Genomic DNA, 14,477 nt, shown 5'->3' with positions numbered 1-14,477 from the left:
ATTGTCTTTTCAATAGCTTCATATGCATATGAAAGCTAGACCACAAAGACGACCAAAGAAGAAATGATGCCTCGGAAATGTGATATTAGCAAAGAATATTGGGTATACCATGGATGCCAGAAGAACTAAAACATCTGTCTTGGAAGACTTAAGGCCAGGATGTTCCTAAAATGTAAGAGGAGAGACTTCCTCTTATATACTTCAAACATGTTGTAAGGAGGGACCAGTACCTGGAGAAAAACATCACGCCTGATAAAGTTTAGAATCAACGAAAAAGAGGAAGACCTTCTATATGAGCAGCATTTCATTTTGTTGTATCTAGGGTTGCTGTGAGTCCAAACAGTCTTGAACGCCCCTAACAACATCAATGATAAATTCTGGCAGGAAAAGTTAAGTATCTTAGAAAATATCCCAAAGCCAAAAGGACAGAGCAGGAAAACAACCACAATGCTCTGTTCTAGAATTCATGGTAACTTTCCTTTTAGAGTATACTGCTTTGCCCACAGTCAGGAAGTAAGCAATTATTGGGAGTGGTATGAGGAAATGAGCTCTTTCATCTCCTGGAGACAAAACTGCTTTATTTGAAAAGCAATTTGGAGTAGTTATCAACACTCTTCATAATTTTTAAACCAAAACTTGCACTTCTAGGTATTTATACTGAAGAAATGGACACCTATATAGGCAAAGATATTTACTGAAATTTTATAATAGCAAAACACTAGAAACAGTCTATTAAAAAAATAATAATTATGACATATTGTTGCTGTCAAATACTATGCAGGATTTAAAAAATGTGCAATGATATGGTATGGAATGGTCTTCAAACCATTTTGCTAATTGGGGGAGGGGGACTCCCAGTCATTTAGTATGCCCCATTTTAAGTATCAACCAACAAAAATAAATAGAAGGTAACCTTCAATATATTTATATGTATATGCATATATATTTAAATGATTTTTTTCAATCAGACAGAATATGTAGCAAACATGATTACCTTCAGAAAGAGGAAGAAAAGCCAAAAAGATCATTTTTCACTCAGTATAATCCTATACTATTTAAAGTTTTTTTAAAAACCATAATATGGATGGCCATGAAACAAAAACCATATAAAAAACAGAGAAGCAATCAAGCTTCAAGTTTCCACCATCTAGAACCAACCTAAAAAGGAGAAGACGTAGGAATTACATATGTTTGTCCAGAATAGTGCTGTATCAATTCAAGTGAAGTCAAGACAATTGGACAATAAAATGTTATTCATATTCCAATGACAAGTTCAATTATGATATACTGTAAGCACTAATAAAACAAAACAGTAAACTTTACCTTTCTTGAAGTAGAAATGTCAAAAAATGGCTTATTTCTGACACTAAATGGTTCTTGTGTTTTGTCAATGAGACCAGTCTTCATTTTTTCATGTCGAGGATTTATTATTTCTCGTTCTATACATTGCAGACGTGTATTAAAATCACAATCTCCAACTGGCTGTGCCTGAATTAAGAAAGACAATACTGAATCTGTAATTATTTCCTTCTTATTAAAAAGTGGTGCAAAAATGGTAAGAGCTGACATATCTGGGTAGTTAGTGCATTAGTATTCCTTATATTATTCTCTACACTTTCGTATATACTTAAATTTTTCTTATCTTTTTTCAAAGTTAGAAGTCTGCTGTCTAAGGCAGACTAAGAAGTGAACCTGTACTTAATACATACTAAAGTAGGAGCTCAATATCAAGAGGCAAAGGAGACAGCACTTCCCCACTCACAAAGAAACAAAGCCACACCCACCCCTTATTTCTCTTTATAAGCCAATGAACATTATTCTAAGATCCTACATCTTAGATCTAAGAATTAAGCCAATTTTGAGAAACATTATTTCTGAGGAATTCAGAATCATCTTTTCTGTCCCTGAGGTCCTTAAGTTTGAAGCTCTATGCTTTAGATACAGAAATTAATTTTTTTTAAAAAAATGAGTTATGTACTGCACTGAAATTGGGGGTGGGAGGGGCACGATGCCTTTAAGTACCCTGGACTAAGGCAATCCTGAATACAGCAACTTATCAAAATAAAATACATCCCAAAAATAACTTTGAAAACATTTTCTTACAAGTCTAAAAACCTTAAAACAAAAAGAAGGAAAAAATTAATTCTAGAATTCTTAATGCTTTTCAATCTAACTTGAATACTAAATGATTATACAATTTGAATAATACACATCCAGAGGAATGATTATACCTCTTCATAGATGTACACTATTGAAAGAGTTTCTTGTATTTACAGAAGTCATCTTGTACTGCCTATATAATTTAGACATTCACATTATAATTAAACATGAACAGACAAACAAATTCTTGGCTAGTATAAAGCTATAGGAAATGGGTAAAGAATATAAATCCATTTTTCAATATCTATTTACAGGGGACTTTTGGATTTTGATTTTAATTTTCCTGCTTGTATTCATATTTTTCCTTCAAGTTACAAACTCGACATTTTATGATCAGTTTCTCTTTTTTAAATGACAGATGAATAAAATTTGGAGGCTTTTTTTATAAAGTATAGGATAGTCAAAAACAACAAGAGTCTAATTTTACAAAATGCTGTTTTATTTTACCACAATTAAGCTAGTGTTCTTTACTTATCAGAAGGTATATGAAACAAGAGACAAAGAAATGTGCAAAATATTAGACAATAAGATAAAGAAAAGGAGATTTTATATTAACACAAATACGGCAACCTCATGTGTGTCAGAGCAGAACTGTGTTCCATAGGGTTTCCAAATTGCTGATTTTTTCAGAAGTAGTTTGTCAGACCTTTCTTGCAAACCTCTAACCTTTTGGTTAGCAGCCAGGGTTTGCACCATTCAAGGGGTCCAGATCACATCAGTGGAAATCAACTCCATGGCAACAAGTTTAATATGAAGATTTCAACTGAGTAACCGGAAAGGGTCACAATTTCTTTTCTACTATCTCTGACACAGTAACTAGTGCTGTTTATTTGTTTAAAATTTATCTATTATTTTAAAATTTTGTATTTAAGAGCTTTAAAATCATATTAACTCTACAACATCCCTGAAAACAGACATATGGTATTTTTACTGCCATTTTAAATAGGAGGAAATCACAAATGTTAAGTTTTTGATGAAAGAGCACAGGTGCCCTCACCATAAGACAAAACAATATAATGTCAATTGCTAGACATCAAAAGAAAAATTGTAGATTGCTTTCTTTGTCAAAACATTTTTTTATTTTTTTGAAGACCAAATGTAATTTCTCTATCAATGTTTTTAGATTTCTCAGTATGGTAATTGAAAGTTTTTATTTTTTTCTTTTCAACTCTATTAGTATTGTTAGAACAATTTAAAACTAAAAGTGTTTTACAATTTATAAAAGGTACTTACATTGAATTTAATTATGTCGTATATCAAATATCTAGGAACAGCCAGTCCATTTACTTTGTCAACAATCATTTCCTTGAAACAGAAAAAAGGACAAGTTTCTTCATACTTTAATTTTGTTAATTTTATCTCAACAGAACATATACAGAGGAAGCATATAAATCATAAATACACAACTTGATAAAATTTCACAAAGTGAACACAGTTGTATCCAATCAAATCAATAAAATGTCAACAGCCCAAAGTCTTTATCATGCATTTATTCTATACCGAAATAAAATTCATATAATATATCCTCATTGTATTGTTTACATTTAAATTAGTATCTTAAATTTTGTTTTATATTTGAATTACTAAGTAACTATCAGAGTGAAGAGTCTACAAATTTTAAATTGCAAAAGTTAGAGTTGTTCTTTCTAATAATTTTAATCACTAGTGCATTAAATTTTGTCATAGGCTAATTACTTTAATCCTAAAATCTACAGATATAAAATCATAGCCTTATTACAAATTTAATTCCTGTGTGAGCCACATGGTCTTTCTTGGTTCCAGGTTCCTCTACTGGACTTTGATTAAAAGGACCATAACAAGAAAGTGTGAAAAGATGAATGCAAATCTATCAAAGCTACTAAGAAGTCAAACAAAATAATCTGTGCTTTGGCAAAAAAGAGATAAAGAACAATAAAGGATTATAGTAAGTATATATGCAGTATTTTATAATCCTTTCATTCTTAAAAATAAGTTTTGACCTAAAAATATTTTTCTTTCTTCATACTCTTCTAAGAAACTAGACATGTTTTGACTATTTAAATTCAAGACAGGAAATTCACACACAACTACCTAAAGAGACAAAAACACACTGAAAGAGAGCAAAATATATTTTGTTGTTGTAAGAAATCATTACCAATTAATGTCTTTCCTGAACATGAGTTTCTTAAGTTACAGACATTATTATGGTTATCTTTAGCCCAATTTACCTGGTATAAATTAAATCATTTTCCTTAAATTGTTTTCAAACTTATCAAGTTTATTTAAACACTTGTATCTGAGCATTTTACAAGCCAACAAGGTAGTAAACGTAACAAATTTCAATTAATTATTCTTTTTTAAAAAATATATGATTGGAAGACTTTCAGATTCATATAGCAGAATTTCCTACTCAAATTACCTGATGAAATGAGTAAAAACCTTTTTTTTTCCTTTAAACACTTTTAAAAAAAGAAAAAAAAATTATAACCAACAAATAAACCAAACAAAAAGAAATAACCACACAAGTAAACTTTAAAAACTGACATCCAATGAAACTGCCAAACATCCTGGTAAAACAAAAAAGCACAGCCAGGTTCAGCTCCAAGCTCACTAAATCCCCAGAATCCCAACAGGAAAAAATGACAAATTCCTAATAACTTTCACTATTACACTCAAACACAAGTAGAAGCAAATTCAGTGGCTATCCCTGTCTCTCCTTATCCCCCTTTCTTTTGACTAAGGAGTAATAAGGATAGTTGAACACTCTTCCTGCCTGAAATGAAAGCTCCAGGAAAAAATGGTAAACTGGAGAAACAATCAGAAACATTTTTAGAGCAAAATATATCCCCCAACTAGTTGAAAAAGACATTCATCAAAAGTTCTTAAGAGGGAACCACACCGAGATTCTAAGAAAAACCCAAAACCTCAGTGAGCTCTTCCCTATGACCTTTCTACTATAATGTCCACTTCCCTACAGCTGTCACCACTGCCAAAAAACAAACCCAACTGAATGAAGCCAAATCCACTACTAACTATTCAATTCCTTCTCACTAAGACCCCTGTAGGATGGAGCAGAACTGTCCATAGGGTTTCCAAGGCTGTAATCTTTACAGCAGCAGTCTGCCACATCTTTCTCCTGCACAGCAGCTGGTGGGTTCAAATCACCAAACTTGTGGTTAGCTATTAAGCACTTAAACAATGCACCAAGAGGGCTTTTCTATAGCCATGGGCTACAAAAAAGATGATAAACATAAAATAACCAAAACAAACTCACTGCTGTCAAGTTGATTCTGACTCACAGCGCGTCTACTGAACAGAATAGAATTGCCCCACAGAGTTTCCAAGGCTGTAGATCTTTATAAAGCAGACTGCCACATCTTTCTCTCAAGGAGAAGCTAGTGGGTATAAACCACTGATCCTCTCATCAGCAGCCAAGTACCTTAACCACTATGCCACCAGGGTTCCCTAAACATAAAATATCTAATCTTAAAATTTAGTTAAGAAAGGAAAACAGATACCTCTTCCAACCAAGATTCAATGACAGTGACTGAATTTACTCTCCTATACAAAACAATCAAAGAAATGGACAATACATGAAATAATGATTTTCAAGACACTGGACATCAAGCAACAAAGAACAGTGATAACCAAGAGACAGGAACCAAATGAGATGAGCTCTACAATGTCCTGCTCATTGCCTGAAGAGACGTTCTAGGCAGCATATGCAAGCGATCCCAGAGGAAATCAACAGTCTCTGTGAGTTGAGAAAATGGAACAGGTTGTCTATGGGGACCAAGTTGGCTAGAATTATTAGGGCAGAATACCAGGAAGAAAAGTGCTGCATAGAGAAAGAACAGAAACATGCAGATGAACACCTTTCAGTATTCATCAGAGCACCCATCAGTGAGTGTATACATGTGAAGAAATGATCCAAGGCCAGGCAAAGAATCACCAAAAGTCTTAGAGGAAACAGTATCTGGCACTGACATAGGGTTGGGAATAATGCCTATTGCCACCAAAAGGATTATAAAACCTTATAATTCACAAAGGCACTGGGTATAGTATTCAGAAAGACTGTGCCTCCAGAGTGCAGAATAATTATCCCTAAAGATGCTCTAGTCCACATAACAAATCTTAAAGCAAGAACCAAAAGGATCAAACTGATTCCAAGTAAATTAACTGCATCCAGGATAAAGTCTAAGAATATTTATGGAATACAAAAATATCCAGTTGCCAAAAAGGAAAAATTCAAAATGTTTCGCATCTAATCAAAAATTACCAGGTATGCAAAGAAGCAAGAAAATATGACCCATAATGAGGAGAAAGCTCAATCAAAGATAGAATTGATAAAGATGTTAGATATAATATGCAAGAATATTAAGATCGTTTATTACCATAATACTCCATACACAGTCCACAACTTACGACATATTCAAGCTATGATGAAACACACACACAACCATCAGTTTGTTTTTTGAGGGGTACATCTCATCACTAGTAATATGTACTATATATAATCTTGCATCACCACATTATTTGCTGATGTTATCATTCTCAGATGTTCACTTGCCAATGTTCAATGTTTTATGATTTATAAAATTATTGATGATAAAAGGCAATAATAATGAGAAAAAAAATGAGGTCAACATCAACTCATGATGGACTCATCAGAACAGAAACCTGTCATAAATTGAGGACTACTTGGATTCACAAAGTTAAATAGAGAGATCAAAGAGGTAAGAAAGATCCAAAATTAACTTCCAGAGATGAAAACTACAATGTCTGAGATGACAAATACAGTGGCTGGAATTAACAGTAGTTTAAAATTCACAGAAAAAATGACTAGTTAACTTAAGGATATAGCAATAGAAATTATCTAAAATTATTCATGAGAATAAAGTTTTGTTTTGTAATGGAAAAAGCATTATAACTTAGTCTCAACAAGGGACAAGGATAGAAATAATGGCAAAATATTTTCCATTTCTGAAGAAACTATAAATATACAGACACAAGAAGTTCAATAAACCCCAAGTACAATAAACATGAAGGGAAATTCACCAAGGCCTATCACAGTTTATCATGTTGCTCAAGAACATGATAGAACTCATTCCCTTGTTTTTTGATCCTTAATGTTGCTATGGAAAAATCTTGAAGACTGAAATCCTCCCTTGTGGCACCTTCCAAAAAAAATTCATTTCTACATGTTTGACTTTCCTATCATTTACCCTTTTCTAAATTCCATCCCTTTTAGTTAGAATCTCCAGGAACTTACCTTACCCATCCAATATTTATTGAGGCCAAACTATTTATAAGGGTTATCTATAAGTGCTAGAGAAACAGACAATACAATCCTTACCTTAGCTACATATGTTTCATACTCTCTTTCTGGAACTCCAGTCCCTTTAAGGTTGCAGATTCCAACTAAAGATAGTATTACAAAGACATCAAAAATATGGTTTTCTGACAAATTATTCAAAGCTTCACAAAGATGGGAATTGTAGTTCAAGGGAAGGAATCAAAACCAATGATGAGAATAAAGACATAGGCACAGTCCAGATGATTAAAAAAAATACTATGTTACAAACTTTGGTTTTTATGCTATGAACAGTGTAAAATCATTTTTAAAATATCCTTCCTCTCATTACATGTTCTTTGCAAAATCTGTATGCAAAGCTCATCTCAAAAATAACTCATGCCATGAATCTTTCACACAAGACCCACTTGGTTCTAATTATCATAGTACAGTTGTTGTTGCTGTTGTTAGGTACCACTGGGTCAGTTTGGACTGATATCAATCCTAGGTATGACAGAACAAAACGCTGCCCAATCCTAAGTCATTCTTGAAATTGTTGCTATGTTAAAGGCCATGGTTGAAAGCACTGTGTCAACTCTTCTCATTGAGGATCTTCCTCTTTTCCGCTGACCCCTCTACTTCACCAAGCACAATGTCCTTCTACAGGACTGGTGCCTCCCGATAACATGTTCAAAGTACATGGGCTGAAATCTCACCACCCTCGCTTCTAAGGAACATTAAGGCTGTACTTCTAAGACAGATTCGTTCCTTCTTCTGGCAGTTCACGGTATTACAAAATATTCTTCACCAATACCATAATTCAAAAGCATCATTCTTCTTCATTCTACTTTATTCACTGACCAGCTTTCACATGCATATGAGGCATATGAAAATACCCTGACTTGGATAAGGCACACCTTAATTTTCAAAGTGACATCTTTGTTTTTTAACACTTTAAAGAAGTCATTTGCAGATTTTTTCAATGCACTACATAGTTTGGTTTCTTGATTGCTGCTTCCATTAGCGCTGATTGTGAGTCTAAGTAAAATGAAATTCCTGACAACTTCAATCTATTCTCTGTTTTTCACATTGTTTATTTGTACAGTTGTGAGTATTTTGTTTTATGTGGAGGTATAATTCAAACTGAAGGTTGCAGTCTTTGATCTTCATCAGTAAGTGCTTTTGCCCTCTTCACTTTCAGCAAGCAAAGTTGTATCGTCTGCAAATACCAGGTTATTATTGAGTCTTCCTCCACTCAGATGCCACATATTCATACAGTCCAGCTTCACAGATCATTTGCTCAACATACAGATCGGATAAGGATGGTAAAAGGACACAAGCCTGATACATACCTTTCCTGATTTTAAACCGCCACCGTGCAGTGAATTACTTGGTATAGCTCTTTTAACCACTGTCTTTGTGACTCTCACCCAATGATGGGTGAAACTATGCAAATGTAAGATCCTTGTGGCCCACCAAGAAGAGTGGATAGCTTGTTAGCAATGTTAAGTAAGGTACCTGGCACCCTTGAGGGGGTTGGTCAGTTCTGTCATTCCACTAGACTTAAAATGAGCCCTCCTAGAGAAAGAAAAGATGTCATTACCATCAAGACAAGAGAAAAGCCAAGAGTAGAGCATGTCCATGGCCTCTAGATCCCTGAGCTGAGACGAGGGCAGAGAGATGACAGAGAGACAGCAGAAACAGCAGCAGCACAACAGAGAGACTGGAACAAGACAGAGCAGCAGGTTTGCCAGCACAGAGTGAGAAGCTAAGTGCCTTTGGGCAGGAGGCTTGTTGGCGGAGTACAGTGCATACAGTGGGGTGCAGACCTAAAAAAGCTTTGTAACACCTGTCTGAGCAGGGCAGCAGCAGTCAGGCCAAGGGCCAAAGAGAGGCATGTCTGCAGGCATGGCAGAGGAGCGGCTGCCCTGATCAGAGAATTGTATCCTGAGCATTACTAAACCTGAATTATAACCTGTTACTTCCCTAATAAACCCTATAATCCTGAGTATTTGTGAGTTCTGTGTGGCCAATGCAACGAATTATTGAAGCCAGCAGAGAAGTAGTGAGTGCCATGGGAAGGACAGAAGGTGTCAGAATTGGTTTTAAAAAAAAAAAGACTGGAGGCTGCTGGCATGTCTGAGTCCCACTTCATAGGAATCAACCTTGGGCTGCTGAAGGTGATTTTAACCTTGCCCCCTCATGAAGTTAGAGGAGGTCAGAAGATGCCACCCCCATGCTCTTTTTGCAATTATATGGTATCCTCTTATTATATTCAAATGATTGCCTCTTGGTCTATGTACAGGTTCTGCATGAACGCTATTAAGTGTTCTGGAATTCCCATTCTTCACACTTTTATCCATAATTTGTTACATTTCACACAGTCAAATGCCTCTAGTCAATAAAACAGATAAACATCTTACTGGTATTCTCTGCTTTCATCCAAGATCCATCTGATATCAGTAATGATATCTTGTGTTCCATGCCCTCTTCTGAATCTGGCTTGAATTTTTATGGTACTTCCCTGCCGATGTACTGCTATAACCATTCTTTGAATTATCTTCAGCAAAATTTTACTTGCAGGTTGTTAATGATATGGTTGATATGATGTTAATGATATGGTTCAATAATTTCCAGAGTCTGTTGGCCAGGTAGCTTGTCTTCCAAATTTCCTGGCAGACCAGTGAGTGCTTCCCGTGTTTGTTCTACCCATTTGTTGAAACATCTCGATAGGTATTCCACCGAATCTTGAGGTACTGTTTTTCACCAATGCCTTCAATGCAGTTGGAATTTCTTCCTTTATTGTCATCAGTTCATAATCATGTATTACCTCCCGGAATGGATGAACATTCACCAATTCTTTTTTGGTACAGTGACTCTGTGTATTACTTTAATCACCTTTTGATGCTTCCTGCATTATTCAATAGTCTTCCCATAGTATTCTTTGATCCTGCAACTCAAGGCCTGGATGTTTTCTTCAGTTCTTTCAGCTTGAGAAGGCTAAATGTTTTCTTCCCTTTGGGTTTTCTAACTCCAAATCTTGGCACATTTTATTATAATACTTTACTTTGTCTTCTCAAGCCACCCTTTGAAATCTTCTGTTCAGTTCTTTTACTTCATTATTTCTTCCATTTACTTCAGCTATTCTACATTCAGGAGCAAGTTTCAGAGTTTCTTCTGATATCCAACTTGGTCTTTTCTAACTTTCCTTTCTTTTTTAACAACCTCCTGCCTTCTTCATGTATGATATCCTTAATGTCATCCCATAACTCACCGGGTCATCAGTGTTCAATGAGTCGATTCAAATTGGATCCTCTCTACATTCAAATAAGCTGTACTCAAGGGTGTACTTTGGCTATTGTAGACTTATTTTCATTTCCTACAACTTCAAAACTTTAACTTCCATAGGAGCAATTAATTGATGGTATGCTCCAGTTCCACAGTCAGCTGTTGAATGTGATGTCATTCCTTTTTAATTTCTCATTCCCAGAATGGTAGGCCATATGACTGTTTGATTGAAAAAGGCCAATATCAATCTATTTCAGTTCACGGATCACTAGGATATCTATCTTAAAACACTTCATTTCATTTTTGACAATTTCCAAGTTTCCTAGATTCCTACTTCCTAATTCCACATTCCAATTACTAATGGATGTTTACAGCTGTTTCTTCTCATTTTGAGTTGTGCCATATTAGCAAATAAAGGAACTGAAAGCTTTGCCCCATCCACGTCACAAAGGTTACTCTGAGGGTGTCATCTTCCAACACTATAATAAACAATGTTCCACTACTATTCATAAAGTTTTCAATAGATCACCAGGTCCTTCTTTCCAGTCTGTCTTAGTCTAGAAGCTCTCCTGAAACCTACCATAGTGACCATTCGGGCACTTGGAATACTGATGGCATTGCTTTCAGCATCACAGGAACACTCAGGCCACCACAGTATGACACACTGACAGACACGTGGTAGTCATACCCAGTAGGTGATGAAAATATCCTGAAATTAGATCCAAAAAACCTCATTGTCATTGAGTCGATTCCAACTCATAGCAACCCCTCCCTAGGCTTCTATCTCTACAGAAGTAGATTGCCCAGCCTTCTTTCCGAGGAGTGGCTGGTGGGTTTGAACCACCAGCCTTCTGGTTAGCAGTCAAATGTCTGAAGTACTACGCCACTATAACTCCACCAGAATTACAGAGTAGTGATAGCTGTACCACCTTATGAATATACTAAAAACCATTTAATTGTACACTTTAGTATGTAAACTATACCTCAATGCAAACAAAAGAAATTAAAAATAAAAAGTAAGATGGAAAATAAAAAGCCTAAGAAGGTAACAAATGCTAGCAAGGATGTGGAGAGATTGGGGCTCTCATATACTACTGGTGGGACTGTAAAATGATACAACCACCATGGAAAGCAGTGTGGCAATTCCTTAAAAAGTTGGAATTAGAAATACCATTTGACCCAGCCATTCCATTATCAGGTATATATCCTAATGAAGTGAGCACCAAGACAAGAACAAATATATGCACACCCATGTTCATCGCAGTACTATTTACAATAGCCAAAAGATGGAAACAACCTAGCTGCCCATCAACAGAAGAATGGATAACCAAACTGTAGTACATACACAGAATGGAACACTATACAACCCTAATGAATAAAGTATAATCTGCAAAACACTGCATAACATAGATGAACTTGGAAGACATTATGCTGAGCAAAATAAGTCAATCACAGAAGGACACATATTGTATTAGTCTGTTATTTAAAAAGTCAAGGAAAGGTTTATATATGGAAGAAAATTCTCTTTGTTGGTTACCAGAAGTGGGAGGGGATAGACAGGTAGAGACAAGTATTGATTTGGGTGAAGAGAAGGGCAATGTATCAAATATAAGTCATCAACATGGTGGCACTGAAGAAGAGGAAATCATAGAGAGATGCACGGGAGGTACAGACAACAAAGACGAACCCATTTGCATATACAGTACTGCATTGTCAGTGAAGGCAAACACTGATCTACAGGCGGATAGATGGGTGGACAGGATGAACTATCAGGCATGTCTATGCAGGGGGGAGTGTGCCCATGACCATGTATAGGGTTGGCAGACAATGTTTCTACAAGTGTATTTGTAAAGGGACATGGTTGTCACTTCTTGGCCACAGCCATCTATCCAGCCCAATGCTTTAACCACAGCGCACTAGAGCTCCTTCAGTATCCTTTAGGGAAATGAAAATCAAAATCATAAGATACTATTTCACACCTACTAGGATGGCAATTATCAAAAAGATAGAAAATAACAAGGGTTGAAGCATCAGATGTTGCATGTGGGAAAGTAAAATAGCACATACACTTAGAATAATATGTTGGCAATTCCTCAAAATACTAAACATGGAGTTATCACATGACTCAGCATTTAGAATATACCTAGCATCTAGGTATACTCCCAAGAGAAATGAAAACATAATCCACACAAAAACTGTTGTATCAGTGTTAACAGTAGCATTCGTTACAAGAGCTAAAAAGTATAAACAACTCAAGTGCCCATAAACTGACGAATGGATAAACAAAATGTGGTAAAACCATACAACAAGTATACTCACCCGTGAAAAAGAATGAAGGACTGATACATACCACAATATTAATGAACCCTAAAAACATTATGCCAAGCGAAAGAAGGCAGTCACAAAAGACCACATACTATATGATTCCATTTATAAGAGAGGTCCATGATAAGCAAATCCATACAGACAGAAAGTACAATGCTTGCCTATGTTAAGTGAAGGAGAGAGACCTGGTGGGTGTAAAATGGAGGTAGTAGTAATTGCATCAGATCCTATCTAACTTCAGGGGGCATGATAAGATCAAGATCAGCCCAAGAGATGCAGGTCCCTGTAAGATGCAGGTCAGATATATCTCCACTCTCCAACCTTTATACCAATTCCAACACCAACCATTCCTCCCAAGGCATTCTCTACTTCTCTTCTGGGTTCACTAATCCATTGCAATGGCCACACAGAACTCACAGACTATACTTACAATTAGCGGATTATTAAGGAATAGGGTACAACCTGAGTTCAGGATCAACAAGCTACAACTCAGACCCAGGATCAGGAAGTATGTAGGTAGTCTTACTTCTTCAGTGTAAGACAGCTCTCTCAGCTCCTCTACATTATTCAGACCTCCTCCCAGTCCCCCTGAGGCCAGGTTCCTCTTGGCCCTGCCATACATTACTGCAATTTCTGCCACTGGGCCCCTTTCAGAGAGGGCTTTTGCCACTTTCAGTGTTACACCCTTTAACCCTTGGTTACAGATCTTTTAGGAGGTTCCTGGCCTCCTCTCTCTCTGCTTCTTCGCTTCTTTCTGCTTCACCCTGCTCTTCCTATCTCTTTCTATTTCTCAAAACCTCTGTGAGGTTATGTGCATTAGAGTCAGACCCTACTCATATCGACCCCCCTTGTCTGAATGGGAGACACCAACAGTGCCCAAACAACACAACTACACCCATACCTCATGCAGCTTCACTTACTGAGTGAGAGCCACAACTTCTTCCTCCACCAACTAGCCAACAATAAACCACCACCAAGAAAAGCCTGACTTACCCTTAACTGCTCTTCACAAACAATTAACAGAGATCTAAATACAACAACGTTATGATGTCTAGGAGAAAACAAACCATCACAGTCCACACAAAGAAGCAAGATAAAGTGGTAGAAACAAGAGAAAAGGACACAGACACAGAACACATCCCTGAGGATGAAGCAGCATTGGAACTCCTTGATAAGGAATTCAAAAGAATTAGATTTAGGTATCTTCAAAGCATTGAAAGACAGAGCAAAGAAAACACTGACAAAATAAGGAAAACACAGACAAAACCCTACAACAATTTCAGAAGAAAATAAAAGAATAAAATGACAAAATAAATGAAAAATTAGAAATAATTCAAAATCTACAGATAGAAATCCAGAAGATTAATACTAAATTGTCAAAAATAGATAACACATTGAAATGGCAAAGGAGTAGAATTGATGAAATGGAAGA

The 14,477-nt window shown here is 36.0% G+C and overlaps 1 protein-coding gene across 1 annotated transcript in view; it reads right to left on the bottom strand.

Annotated features, from left to right (window-relative positions):
* RNGTT (RNA guanylyltransferase and 5'-phosphatase) overlaps positions 1-14,477 on the bottom strand; it is a 521,901-nt gene that overhangs the window by 291,088 nt on the left and 216,336 nt on the right. Inside the window, 3 exon segments of the mRNA XM_042782266.1 lie at positions 1,324-1,488; positions 3,394-3,465; positions 7,496-7,560. Coding sequence (XP_042638200.1) covers positions 1,324-1,488; positions 3,394-3,465; positions 7,496-7,560 — 302 coding nt within the window.

The sequence above is a fragment of the Orycteropus afer genome, unplaced genomic scaffold (genome assembly GCF_000298275.1).
Source record: "Orycteropus afer afer isolate SDZICR_OR568_19922 unplaced genomic scaffold, OryAfe1.0 scaffold00011, whole genome shotgun sequence".
NCBI lineage: Eukaryota > Metazoa > Chordata > Mammalia > Tubulidentata > Orycteropodidae > Orycteropus > Orycteropus afer.
This window is presented reverse-complemented; position numbering and strand designations above follow the sequence as displayed.